This window comes from Passer domesticus, chromosome 3, assembly GCF_036417665.1.
Source record: "Passer domesticus isolate bPasDom1 chromosome 3, bPasDom1.hap1, whole genome shotgun sequence".
NCBI lineage: Eukaryota > Metazoa > Chordata > Aves > Passeriformes > Passeridae > Passer > Passer domesticus.
The window spans coordinates 92,396,742-92,411,453 of NC_087476.1; the positions used below are offsets into that span (position 1 = coordinate 92,396,742).

The following is a 14,712-nucleotide window of genomic DNA, read 5'->3' on the forward strand; positions in this document are numbered from 1 at the left end:
TCCACCTGTCAAAATCACATTATCTTCAAGCATATTTATTCTGGAGGCTTTAGAAGGACAGGTTTCACTCATTAGTGTTGTCAATGATCCCGTTTCATAAAAAAGAGAAATACCAGGTAACTGTTTTCTGTCAGCAGAAATAAAGAATATCACATATACAAATAACACGTGAACAGCTGGAAAAGGGTTCTGATATGTAATAAAAAATAACATGTTGCTGGGAAATAATATGTAAACTTGAAATAGTTATGTAGCTGACACCCTTCCTAAGCAGTGCCCATTTTCTGATTTAGCCTTAAATGGTTTTAGTCGGAAATCTTATGGTGTTCTACTGCCTGGAAACAGGGAGAAACACTTGGTGATCAATATGGTTGGTGAAGCACATGAAGCACATTCTAATGTGATTCATTCTATGGTGAAGCACTTTCTAATATGGGGAAATGTCTTCTACAGCTTACTAATTTCTATTTGAGTTCAAATAAATATGTTGTAGAAAGGGCACAGGAGCATCTTAGGCAGCTTCTGTTGTTGGCACATCAATTTCTCCACAATAATCAACTTAGAAAGATCTTGTCAGCACTGAAGCTGCATTTACTGAAACTCCCCCACATCACAGCACTACAAACCCTTGTTAGTGGTGATGATGTCTGGTCACTTCTGCTTTAAAATGGAGCAATCCACTTCCCTGGCACACACTGGCCTTAAGGGGAGAAACAGTCTCTGTCCTGGAGTTCCCTTCCTGCTGAAGGGGTGCAAGTACAGATCACTGTCTTGCACAAAATCCTTTGCTGTAAGAACTCACTTATAAACCAAATGTCCACTGGTGCCAGTTTCACTAAGATTCGAGTCAGATTATGGCAATTGCCTAAGCCATTGTAGAATTTGGCAGATAAAATTGAAAATCCGAAGTTCTGCTCTCTGTTCTGTTCAATACCAATAATTTTGTGGTTTTTTAAATAATATCTGATGCCATTAAGATGCACTGGAGTTTGCATTGGTGTGCAGACCTTTTGTAAAGGTTTCTAATGCTGTGTGACTGCCTTTTTAAGCAAGGGCTTTCTTCCTTAGTTCCCTTGGTTAAAAGTTTTCCACAAAATTAGTTGGTCCATGTGTAAGTGTTTTTCAGAACCTGCCAAGTCAGGGTGTAATTATTTTTTAGAAGAAATTGATGTCTGCTCAGTTCTAAAGTCTGAATTTTTGTGTATCGGAGTATATAAGAGTTTAAATTGTGTAACAATGGCACCTTAATTAGTAGTCTTTGCTAATCCTAGAATCTTTAGACTGTATCTACTTATTAAACAGCTCTTTTCCTACCTTTGTGTTTATGGATATACTCAGGTCTCTGATGTTTGGCAACTTAGATGATATTTCAATATCTACAGCAAGAAAATACATGCAAAAAAAAGAGAATTATTCTATTGCATGATATAATAGGGATATTTACAAATATAACATCTTTTTTCACTCCTTGGCTGGGTTTTATTATTAGGTTATCAATATGGTAATATCCTGGAGTTAACAGCTGCTGGCACTACATTAACAGCGTCTGTCAGGTTCTTTTCAAAAATACACTGGTTAACAGTTTCCAGGAAAATTCAGTTGTTCCTCAGCTCATTTTAGGGAGATCTTCTCAGTTTCACAGACAACTGAGTGAGAGCATGTCTGTGTATTTTGGGACAATCATGGCTTAGCACAGTTTTTATAGATTTGGCATATAGAGCTGTGCCAAAAGCACAGCACCTCTGAGTAACAGGGAAGATTTCAAGTATCTCTGTATAAAAAATGTGGATTTTTGTTTGTGGGCTTTGATCATTTTGGGAGTGACTGAAAGCACTCTGTAATGTATCTCTTCTGTATTTCAAGAGACAAGAAGCCCCATTCTTTGTATTTAACTTTGTGGATAATTCAGCCTATGTTTGGGATTCTTCAGGAAATATTGTGCTCTTGGAGATTGTCGTAGTTTGGCCCGGAAATGTGTTTTTGGAAAGGTTTAAGTCGGGCCAATCAGAGGCCAAATTCAAAATTGGCATTTAAGGTAGCCACTAAGGGTTTAGGTATGCTTCTGAGAACACACGGGGGTTAAAAGCAGGAGATTCTCAGAAAACTTCCTCTTTGGGAATCCGGCGTTGGTGAGTAGAGTCTGGCCTCTCCCCTGCCCAGCTGCGTCTGGGTGGGGGAGGGGGAGGCCATGATGGGGAGGAGGCCGGGAGCCCCAAAAGGTGCAGAGGTGGAGGAGAACATGCAGAGGTTGATGAGAATTGAGATGTCTGGGCAGCCCCCCCGGAGAGAGAGACAGAAATTGCGCTGGCAACTCAGCCGGCCAGAAGCGGGGGATGCGGCGAGAGAGGTGCCCAGCTGCTGTGGGAGTCCTTGGGCAGGCAGAAGAAATTTTAACCCCTTTGTAGACTAATAGAAACCTTACAAATACTGAATCCTCCTGAATCAGGATGAGGTGAGAGAGAAATGAAAGATGGGCAAGCGTAAGGAAAGCTGAAAGAGAGAAGAATCCTGAGTGGAAGAGATGATGGAGTGGCCTTGGGCTGAACTCTTTCTTGTATAGCCATAGACAGACCCGTGTTTTTCCCTGTAACCCAGAGACTGTATTTAGGGGGAGGCAACACCCAGGAGTCAAGAGTGAAACAGCGGCGTGAACAGAGACGGCTGAAGGGGGTGTGGGATGCCCTCTGTCTCCACGGAGAGAAAGATCTCTGTTCATGAGGCCCCTCGGCCCCAGGAAGTAAAATTTGGGGGGGGACTGGTGTCCCAAGAGTTGAGAGACTGCTGCTTCTGGAAGTGGGGTGAAGCATCTTTAAACGGGGAGCCCTAAAAGCAGTCCTGGCCCGTGTCCAGTGGTGAGAGCACTGGACATGGGGGGGAGAAGTCACGAGAGCCGATGTTCTTTGGGTAGAGCCATAGATAACGCAGAAGCACAAAAAGTTTCAATTGTGCTTCCGGGGGAGGCCCATGAGGCAAGGGAAGACTCCTCTCTCCCTGATAGATTTGAGGGTTGATAATTTGAGGGGTGGTGGATCTCTGGAGAAAAGGGAGGGGAAGGAGGAAGGTATCTGGAAAGTTTTCATTCTTAGTTTAGTATGTGTTCCTTTCTAAATTTATAATAAATAAAGTGTTATGTTTCTTTCCCTCCATCCCCGAATAAAAACCTACTTTGTTCTGTTCCCAAGTCACATCTCACAGCCACCATTTTGAAAATATACCCTTCATGGGGGCCCTGGCATTGTGCCAGAGTCAAACCATGACATTTTTTGGTTCCCTGACCGGGAATCGAGAGTTTTAAGTAAGTAATAAGATGAAAGCTGCGAGATGGACCAAAAGAAATAAGAGCAAAGCACATATTGAGTAATAAATAGGTTGATGATAAAATCGGGAGATAGAGGTTTGGTGTATGTCATTGTTGTATGTAGAAGTATGTTGAATGTAATTTTAGTAATATTTTAGAATGAAATGTGTGTTCTCAGAGGCGAGAGGTGGAATGTCGTAGTTTGGCCCGGAAATGTGTTTTTGGAAAGGTCTAAGTCGGGCCAATCAGAGGCCAAATTCAAAATTGGCATTTAAGGTAGCCACTAAGGGTTTAGGTACGCCTCTGAGAACACACGGGGGTTAAAAGCAGGAGATTCCCAGAAAACTTCCTCTTTGGGAATCCGGCGTTGGTGAGTAGAGTCTGGCCTCTCCCCTGCCCAGCTGCGTCTGGGTGGGGGAGGGGGAGGCCATGATGGGGAGGAGGCCGGGAGCCCCAAAAGGTGCAGAGGTGGAGGAGAACATGCAGAGGTTGATGAGAATTGAGATGTCTGGGCAGCCCCCCCGGAGAGAGAGACAGAAATTGCGCTGGCAACTCAGCCGGCCAGAAGCGGGGGATGCGGCGAGAGAGGTGCCCAGCTGCTGTGGGAGTCCTTGGGCAGGCAGAAGAAATTTTAACCCCTTTGTAGACTAATAGAAACCTTACAAATACTGAATCCTCCTGAATCAGGATGAGGTGAGAGAGAAATGAAAGATGGGCAAGCGTAAGGAAAGCTGAAAGAGAGAAGAATCCTGAGTGGAAGAGATGATGGAGTGGCCTTGGGCTGAACTCTTTCTTGTATAGCCATAGACAGACCCGTGTTTTTCCCTGTAACCCAGAGACTGTATTTAGGGGGAGGCAACACCCAGGAGTCAAGAGTGAAACAGCGGCGTGAACAGAGACGGCTGAAGGGGGTGTGGGATGCCCTCTGTCTCCACGGAGAGAAAGATCTCTGTTCATGAGGCCCCTCGGCCCCAGGAAGTAAAATTTGGGGGGGACTGGTGTCCCAAGAGTTGAGAAACTGCTGCTTCTGGAAGTGGGGTGAAGCATCTTTAAACGGGGAGCCCTAAAAGCAGTCCTGGCCCGTGTCCAGTGGTGAGAGCACTGGACATGGGGGGGAGAAGTCACGAGAACCGATGTTCTTTAGGTAGAGCCATAGATAACGCAGAAGCACAAAAAGTTTCAATTGTGCTTCCGGGGGAGGCCCATGAAGCAAAGGAAGACTCCTCTCTCCCTGATAGATTTGAGGGTTGATAATTTGAGGGGTGGTGGATCTCTGGAGAAAAGGGAGGGGAAGGAGGAAGGTATCTGGAAAGTTTTCATTCTTAGTTTAGTATGTGTTCCTTTCTAAATTTATAATAAATAAAGTGTTATGTTTCTTTCCCTCCATCCCCGAATAAAAACCTACTTTGTTCTGTTCCCAAGTCACATCTCACAGCCACCATTTTGAAAATATACCCTTCATAGGGGCCCTGGCATTGTGCCAGAGTCAAACCATGACAGAGATAAGGTGGTTGGGGCTTTCTTTTTTTTCTGGATATTTATGCCTATAAATGGAATGAATCTTCATCTCAGTTATTTACTATTCCCTTAGTGCAGTCTCTGTATTTTCCCAGGAATATTCAGGTCCTGAAATGTTATTTTACTGGGCTGATAAAAAAAAAAGTTTTAATAACAAAAATTAGTGTGAAGATAAAAATTTAACAGATTACAGAGTTCTTCATTCTACTGTGACCTTCTCTTACTCTATAAGAGTGCCAAATATGTTCAAGTATCAGGAAGCAGTAGACTGTCACAATATTTAGTTCTTATACTACCAGTTTAAAAATGACTTGGAGGACTGGTGACCCAAATGTATTTTTATATATGATAACTTTTGCATGAAAAAAGAGTGGAAAAGAGGGCTGGTAGAGGAGCTCACAACTAAGATATTGCTGGCTTTAGTTAGGTATTCATGTTACAGTACTTCTGTTAATGTGACCTTAGTGATATAAATATTTCTTATTTAAAACCGATAAAGGATGCAGAATTGTACAAATGTAAATGTAAACTAGGTACTGGAATTTCTGTTAAATGTTGGAGTTTAAAAGTAGTTTGATATCTTTAAAATGGCTTACTTTTTTTCTATCAGTCATTGAACTATACCTTCAGGTTAAGGTGACTCCTCAAAATGAAAGGGAAATGCCACTTTAGGAGGGTAATTACTTTTTTCTTTTGAGAGAGAGATATGCAGCTGTTCTCATGTCCTTTTTATCTCTTTAATACAATTTTTACGAATAATAAAATCCTTCAAGAATTCTTTGTGTAAGTGATACTAGTCAGAAACCCTGGAAGCTGCAATTTGAAACCTAGAAAAGAATTTTAAAAAGTAATTATTTAGCATTTGTCTTGCTTGCAGAACTGAGACTCTGCTAATTCAATTCATTCAGACTTGTACACATTTTATAAAAACATGTGGTTTTGATAAATGTCCCTTCCTTAAGAACTCTCTATAGCCAACAAGGTGTTCTATCCAAATTTTTGACCAAGTCTGTGAGACTGCTGGTAGTATTCATCTTTCATCCTTAAGTGAGTTTTCTTGCAGGCTTTTTAACTGTTTATGTTTTGTTACTGAAGTTGCACTGCTTGGAAAAAGAACAAGGTCTCTAATATGTGAACTGTAACATTTTAAAGCCAAAGAGAATGTGATTTCTGTTCTTGGGGAAAGTATAAAGCAAAAGTAATCTGAGTTAAACAGCAAGATGAAATCTATGCTAATTATTGGCCTAGTAGTGATTGCTCTGCAATTTATATAAATATAACCATGAGCTCAGTTGATTGACTCCTTATTTAGCATATGGGACAGAATAGTTAACTTTTGTGCATGTTGCATTTCTCAAAAAGCTTTGTCAGTTTCAAACTGAGCATCCACCTCAAAATTCTCAGAAAAAGGATTGTCTCGTTTTATAAAACTCTTTTTTTGAAATGGGAACAGTAATTGAATTATGTTGATACTATCTGTATTTTTGTCTGCAGAGCTAACCCTTCGTGATGCCATATGTTGAAAGCAAAATGAAAAAACCCTTACTTCTTCAAAGATGAATTATGAATTAGTTCCATTTTTATATTTTCTTGCAGAAGAGGATAATTAAGCAAAGAGAACGAGTGCAGTTAACAGCATATTATAGCATGCCATATACATTCAGGACCAATGATGAGTCTCATGCTCATTTCATGAGAAATCTTTCCAGTCTCTGCATTTTTGATGTGTTCATTGTTGTAGCTGAGCAGTAGCATCTTAGCCTTCAGGGTGAGATCAGAACATGGATAAAGAAAACATTCTAATACACTGTGGTTCTTTTATTTTCCAGAATCATCCAGCCATACCACAAGAACAATCATGGTAAGTATAGAGGAGATTATCGGTATTGATCTGCCTATAGCTATGATTTTTTCCCTTAAAACAAAGTAGGTATAGTAGTATCCTAAGCCATTGGCTTTTTTTTTTTCTTAAATTTCAGTATCATTGTAGACATAAAATGAGTCTCTCTTTATTTCATGAGAAATCTTGGGGAAAAATCAGAGATTTGAGAACTTAAGAGGTAACAGTGCTGTCAGTTTGAATAGCTGAAAAATTAAACTACAATTCTATGTTCTATGTTTAAGTGATTTTGGATTATGTCAAATTTCTTGCATTCTATCTATATTGCATGGGTCAGAGCACACTTAAATTTCAGAACAATACCTGAGCAATTTTTTGCATAACATTCCTCAGAGGCCAGTTTCTGACTTTACCTTGAGTTTGATAATTTGGGTTCCAGAAATAGTGAAATGTTTGAGAGGATAGATACACCTTCAAAAATGAGATTAGAAAGCTTTATGTAAAAAAAATGTCATGCATTTAGTGTCTATCTTGCATTTTTATAGGGTGAGAAATGTTGGTCCCTTTCTTTTTTAAACTCATAATAAAGTTAGGTAAGGGCTGAACAACAATTCACATAGAGAAAACTTTTCTCAATCTCTCATGATTGATGACTGTTCTGTGGGTGTTTGAGGAGAGGGCCTTCTGCTTTTGGAAAATAACAGTTTTTGAGGTGAGTGTTGAAATTTTAGAATAAGCCCCAGCAAATCATGACATGGGCTTGTTTATTTCCATTCCTGCAGTTTTTAAGGTGTCCCTTCAAGTTTATTTACCTCTTTTTTAGTATGGCATTTATGGGATATGTAAATTCCCCCATGGATTTCTGCACTCTACAGAGGATAAAGGGTTAAAATAGTTCATTGCCTTTATCATCAATGGCCACTAATAATCCAGTGCAAATGAATTAGAAATAGGTAAGGAATACGTAACACATTTCAAAACAGTAGAGATGTCTGGAAAAGTGATGTTTCTGTTTCCTACTGGATGTGATGTAATTGTTCTTGGTTATGAATTTGTTTTAAACACACCCATTTCAAAAGATGATGCTTAGTTATGCAAGTGTATTCCTCTGTTATAAAATTTTGGAAGGGATTGAAAAACTTTTCAATGTTTTTTCCATACTGCATTGGTTTTGGGAAAAGTGCAGGGCGATTGTGTTGAAGCTAGTGAACCCTTCACTCTGCTTTACCTTTACTCTTTTTTGTCCTATTAATAGTACTCTGAAGATACTCAGTCTCTCTTTTCCATTAATGCATCAGAACAGTTCTAAAAACTGAGCCAAAAGAGTGAGGATTTTTCCCATATATTTTCTCTCACACCAAAACATGTCCTAACTTTTAAAGACAGAAGGAAAAAGTTTTTAAATAGCTTGAGTTTTTGAGGTTCCTGTGTCGTGAACCTCTCCAGACCTCTCTGCTGACAGCTCAGATGGCTCAGACCTCAAGTGAATGTTCTGCAGTCAGTGTGCAGTAATTGTTCATGGCACTAAAATAAATAAAGGCAGAAATAAAAGTAAGTATTCTTCTTAGTGAGAAATTGTTGTAGCAATGTCTGCTCTACTCTGCAACTATAGCATAACTGAATGTGTAAATGAAAATTTCTTACTTCCCAATGAGTATGTGGAAATTGTCAGTAAAACCAGGAAATATGGTATTCCTTGCATTAGAAACAGTATGAGATGATACTTTCAGTACAGATGTAGTAAAGCAATGCTGCTAAGAGCCAATGTAAAATGCTACTGCAATAAACAGTTACTTTGAATTAAATCCCCTTTTTCTGTTGGGTTACAGTTGTATTGTAACATAAAAAGTTAAAGCATGACCTGTAGTCATCAGAATGTGACAGGTACCACAGCAGATTTGTATTACTGCCTTGGCTGCTTTGATGTAAAAGAACTTTTGTCTTACCAAGGTGAAGTTTTTGAACTTCTTTAAAGTTGCATTTATAGGTGTTGAAATAATGTAAGGCATTAAATCCGATCCTGTCTCTGAAGATTCAGATTTATGCTGAAGTCAAAGCTAGCAAAGTATTGAGTGTGCTCTGCTAAAAAAACAAAGTCCAGTTTTTCTGAGGTCATTACAAGAATTTTCTTCTGTATTTAAATGCAAGGATAGCTGCCTATTTTTGTTTCAGATTCTTGTTCATGAAAGTAAAAACCCAGAAAATATTTTAAGCATCTGTGTGATGGGGGGAGAGGGAGAGCCTGCTCTGTTTTGACTATAAAATAAATTTCTTTTTATTCTGTGCATAGTTGCCTAGCTTAATATTTCATTACTAATTTACTAATTTCCATAAATAACTGTTTACTTCAAAATGATACCTTGTAAGACATGATTTATTTAGAGGTTATATGGCTTGTTTGCCATATATGACAAACAGGGACTATAAACATTGCATTATTTTAGCCCAGATGCTTTGGCAAGACAGCTGTCATCTTTTAGGAGGGTTGTTTCTTTTGGGGTTTTTGGTGGGTTTGTTTCCCTTGCACAGAAAAGCGATTGACTTAGATTTTCAGCATTACAATTATTGTAGGTGCCTGTGAAAGGTTTGGTAGCAAATCCAGAGGTTCCAAAATTATACTTGTGTTGAGTACCTGGTTATTTTCTTATAGATGATCTGTTGTTTGAAAATCATTCATTTTTAATAGCCTTTGGGTTTTTAAATTAAATTCTATACCCAAAGTGGTTGCGTGCCTGCATACTATTATCAACATTTGCGACTTCATGCTGTGAAGAGATTTTGAGTATTAATTTTTGCGTTCATCTCACATTTCTATTAATAAGTAAACCAGCCCCAAGCCTTGATGCTTATTAAATGTATAATGCTAATCCCTTTGGAAATAGGAATACTTCAGGTGTGGCAAAAGAGAATCAATACCTGATTTAAACTTAAGGTAATTCTAAACTTGTTTTAAATGATGGATTGTATAATTAGGTCAATGCAAAATATATGGAATCAATTAATATGGGTTATTCCCAGTCATCTGAGCATAGCTGATTTCTTCTAGTAATTTTTTTTCTCCTTGTAGAGAGCTTCTTTTGCTCTGCTTGCTTTCAATTGATTTTTTTTTTTTTTTTTGTTTAAAGATGCAACCAAAAAAAACATTTAAAATGTTAATTTAAGGCAATGGGAATGTTTTCCTTTTAAAAACAATGGGGGAAAACATAAGAAATCATAAATTGAAATCTGCTCAGGAGTTTATGGTAGTCCAGTTAAACATTCCTTCAGCCTCAGCATAAATGTTCACTGTAAATTTTTACACTTTGAATTACTGTGGGTGCTATGTATTTTATTTCAAAGCTGAATGTCTTTTCAGACCTGAGTGTCTTTTCAGAATTTTTAGTGGCTCTCAAGTAATACATGTTTGACCACTTATATAGCAGTACAAACTGGGCAACTCATAGGCAGGAACCTTGGCTGGAATTTAGGATCTGGGTCCCATTTCTAAATTTGTACAGGATTCCTCTCTTGTCTTACCATCATGCATCTCAGTGTCCTTGTGCTTCTCTGGGAGCCAGTGAGGACAGGACATGTATTCTCATTAATAAAAATTCTATATTAAGTTGCCACTTTAAGGTGTTTTTGGGATGGTATCCAGACCTCATTGGACTCATAGCTGCCACTAGATCAGATATCATGTGTATAATGATCCTTGGTTTCCTTGCCACAGCAAAGCCTTATGCCAGGTGTGCCTTGTGGCCTTGTGTTGAAAGACCTGATGTACAGTTGTAATTCAGTGCTGCTGCTTCCTGAAGATTTGACAGGGACAAAGACAGGTAGCTTCTTCATGAAGGGACCACCAGCATTCCTTGGAATTTGTAGGTGTCTCAGTTGCCCACTATGAAATGAATGGAGATGGGAAATTCATGCCCCTGCTGGGTGAGTTTTGATGAGCAGCACTTGCAAGCAGCAGAGAAATGGGTTAGCAGGGGGCAGGTGAAGCTGCCCCAGTGTTTATGTAAAATCCTCCTAGTTGAAGACATTGGAAAGATTGCCTTTGGTCTCTGAGGGTGCATTCACTCTGCAGCTTGGACACCACCTGTTTGACAGGTGAGACTCTTCCCAGATATAACCCTGTGATGACTTAAATATTTGTGTTCTTTAAGGGATGCAAGTTTGCCTGAATCAGAGCTCCCTTTGTCTTGAGGAGTTTTTCTTGGAATTGCACTCAAAGTTTTTTCTCCTGATGTCTTTTGAGCATGCAACAGTTTTGTCCCATAGGAGCAAGAGATCTCAGTGAATGTGGTCAGACTGAAGTGAAGAACTTGGGACAAAGGAGTTACTCTTCACAGGGGAAGATTTGTCCAAAATGCAAACTCCTGATGCTCAGGTGCTGCTCTGACGTGGCCCTGACATGCAGACCCTTAACAGCAGTGGCTGTGTTGCTAACTCAGAGCACAGCTCATTAGTGATGTACAGAGTCAAAATCAAAGCAGCAGCTGCTGATTGCCTATGGTGGTGTTGTGAGGAAATTACTGAAGCTTTTTGCAAGCAGAGTTTTAAATGAGAAGGACTTCTGTGGTAGCACAGGGAGTATTCTTGAGGCTTTCATAACCTTTCTGGCATAACTAGGAGGGAAAATTGAGTTCATCATCATAAAAGAAAAGCATTTAATGAGTACTTTGTATGAAAGTTCATTTTGCTCTTGGTGTTGATATTAGTGTGACAGTGGCATTGAATGCTCATTTTCATGCACATTGGTGAATATAGTTTTTGAGAGGAACTAATGAACTGATTTCCTGGTCAAGAACTTAAATTGTTTTTATTAACTTGAAATTAATGTGGTCCCTAGCACAGACTGGAGAACAATGGTCTTATTTTCTCTTGTCCTTCTGTGAAATTTAATTAATTTCTTCAAATAGCTTGAAAGGGCTGGGGTAGAAGGGAAATAAAAGAGAAAATTTTAACCAATTTGATGCTGCAGAAAGGAGATTATATTGTAAGCCTTGTGTAATTTTTTATAATGTTATCTCTTGCCTGGAATGAGGGTTGGGGCTAATAAAAGTAGAAAAAACCAGAAGTTCAGAATTAGTTGCAATATCTGGCTCTGCCAGGGGATAAAGTTTCATGAAAAGACAAGTACTTTTTCCATCAGGCTTCACTGTTTTTCAGAGTTTATGCCACAGGAAAAATGCTTTATTGACCTTGTACATTTTCTGAACATTTTTTGCCTGCACTTCTTTTCTTGACCAAAGGAAACATTCAGTGGTGAAAGGAGCCTGGGAAAAGATCTGAATCATTACATGAGATACCTTAAACCCATTATTGAGTAGGGAAAGACAACAAATTATATACCATTGGAGCCCTTGAATGTTCTTCTGTAGTGTATGGCAGAAGAAATTGCCAGATACAAATACTGAATGGGAAATCTGATGTGTAGCAATGTTTCCCATGTATAACTCCTTACTCTCTCTCTAGGCACCATCCACTGTGTACAAGAAGGGATCAGCAGTTAAAAACCTTCATGAATTTCTAATTTCATAGCACCTATGTACTTTATCCTGAATTTTATTCTAAATAACAGCTGAATTACTTCTAGTAGCATGTCTTTTAGGTCTTTTTCCCCACCAGAGCCTATATGAAAAAATATGTGAAAGCCAAACTGCAGTCTAGACACTGACTGAAAAAATGGGAAAAAAAGTAAATATTTTAAAAGGGCTACAAAGATAGATTAATGATCCTATGTGCAACAATTAAATTCACCATAAATCTTCTTTGTTTTTAAGACAAAATAAAATAGTTTAGCTCTAAGAAAGATTTATATGTGACTCACTCAAATATGATGTCTTGTTTCTCCTCTTCTTGTTTGGTTTTGTTACATGAGATCTAAGGAATCACAGAGGAGATGGCTCAGTTACTCGCAGTAGCATAATGAATAGATGGAAATTTTCTGTCCAATGCATAAAATTTGTCCTAGTGGAGACAGCAAATGGTGTGGATTGGGGTTTTGTCATAATGTGAATATAATGTGAGTGTAAGAATTGTTCAGAAAAAATGATGCCCTTGTTTATATTTGCTGGCTTTTATGTTTTTATGACATGATTTAAGAGATCAGTTCTGTGCTTTGTTCTGCTGGTTTTGTGGGTGCTACCACTCCCTTCCTTACTCATGACTGTGATGTTGGTCCTCTAATTAGAGGGTACTCACACAAATGTGCAGCACTGGGTGCATTTTAGGAATGTTACAAAAATGCTATCAGTAATGCAGAATACAGGTGTTATTTCACCAAGAAAATAGTAGTTCTTCCTAAAAAAACATTATATTGAATCTATGTGAGATAAAGTAAGCAAATTTTCATCTTTGTATAATGGTATAATGTCTTGTATCGTAACCGGTTCTGTCCAATTGTTGTTAGTCCTGCTGCTAATCGATTATGTGGGAAAGAGGATTAAGATTTCCAAGATTAACATTTTGTCATGGTGTGTTCATCTATAGCCAAAACAATAGCTATAGATGATACAGAAAACATTTTAACTCTCTCCTCATGTGTAAGAAGGCAGCTTCTCTTGTTAGATCTGAGTACTTGCTCTCATTGCACAATTACTCTGAGTGAAGGTTTAGTGGAAAATCAATGCATCATTTTCAGTTTGATGTTATCAGCTGTGAAATGCATGCAGATGTATTGCAGGTCTCTCTGACTAGATAAAGACCAATGAGTAAACCTAAGAACCACGGCATCAACATGGTGATATAAACCTTTGTTTTCCTGCTTTCCTGTTTTCAGATTAACAGCAGGACCAAACCATTTGTCTTATTCAGTGACTTCTATTTAAAAAAAAAACCACGTAAAGTCCTGCAAAGTGAGAAGTATGCATTTTTTGAAGTTAGTTTAATGCCACAGTTGGATGAAAAAATAGGTCTTTTGTCTTATTGTTTGGGATGTTAGTTTTTTTCTCAGAAAATGTTAATTCTCTTCTAAAATCAATGGATTTCTGTTTCTGAATTGCTTAGAATTGACTCATGCCTCAATATCTTTTTCTATAAAATGGCATTAGCAATACTTAATTTAGTTTTTAAAGAGCTTTAAAACCTATGCATAAAACATGTCAATGGGCACATGGTTGTTATCTTACCCCAGGTACTGATTGAGGCAGATGAGCTGGGTTTTGAGACGTGTGTAGGCTGCCCTTTACAGCAGAATTCGCTAATGGAATTATGGTTATTCTCAGACAAACATCTTTCCCTTTCATTATAATTTCAGCATGCTGCTCCCCACATCCATATGACTAATGGGAAGGCCTTGCAAGCCAGTGCAAGTGCCATTAAGACAAGCACCATTCCAGTGATCAAGAGACAGAGGCAAAATTGGCTTGATGCTTCAGATGATGGTTTCTTTATAGCTACAGAAGAGACCAGGTAAGAAAAAATGAAATCTTAGCAGGGAATGAGGCTTCACTGCATACGTGCTACTGATCCACTATTTCAATAACAGTTTTTTGACATTATTATCTGAGGTTGCATTACAGCAAAGAGGCATGTTTGGCACATGCCAAACTTTGCATTTTCTATCTACTAATTTTATCAGCATTTCATTAATAACACTTAGTGCTACTTCTCTGTGGCAAAGATTAGAACTTTTAAATTTCACTTATTTTAGTTTGTATACAATGAGGTTTAGGGTGCCTCTGATCATCCAGCAAAATATAAATTCATCTACAGTGCAGGTTATCCTCTGAAATTTTGAACTTAAAAATAATGCACAGCAAAGAAATATACAGCTGATAGCATCTTTTTCCAGGCTAGAAGTCGATTTCCTTTAAAAGCAACTCAGATGATAATCTCCTTCAACCTTTCATTTACAGATTAATTGGTAAAATTTAACAAGCTTTTGCTTTTCCCAAAAGTGCTTGATATAATGGAAGAGTCACTATTTTTCTGAAGGTTCCTTGATTCTGTTCTTGTCTTCCCCTGTCTGGCTCTTCCTTTATTTAATTCAGACTAAGACAAGAAGTTACAGTCAGTTTTTTGTGGGGCTTTTTTTTTTTAAAGGGCATGTTATTTAAAAACCTTTAATATC

The 14,712-nt window shown here is 38.3% G+C and overlaps 1 protein-coding gene across 10 annotated transcripts in view; it reads left to right on the plus strand.

The window, feature by feature from the left end:
- Positions 1–14,712, plus strand: part of MTA3 (metastasis associated 1 family member 3) — a 300,754-nt gene that overhangs the window by 180,680 nt on the left and 105,362 nt on the right. For all 10 annotated transcript variants that reach the window (XR_010359201.1, XM_064414387.1, XM_064414386.1 and 7 more), the window contains 2 exons: positions 6,646–6,677; positions 13,897–14,051. Coding sequence is in view for 9 of the 10 variants with exons in the window: in XM_064414387.1 (XP_064270457.1) it covers positions 6,646–6,677; positions 13,897–14,051 (187 nt within the window). In the remaining variant the exon portion in view is untranslated. The remainder of the gene's footprint in view (positions 1–6,645; positions 6,678–13,896; positions 14,052–14,712) is intronic.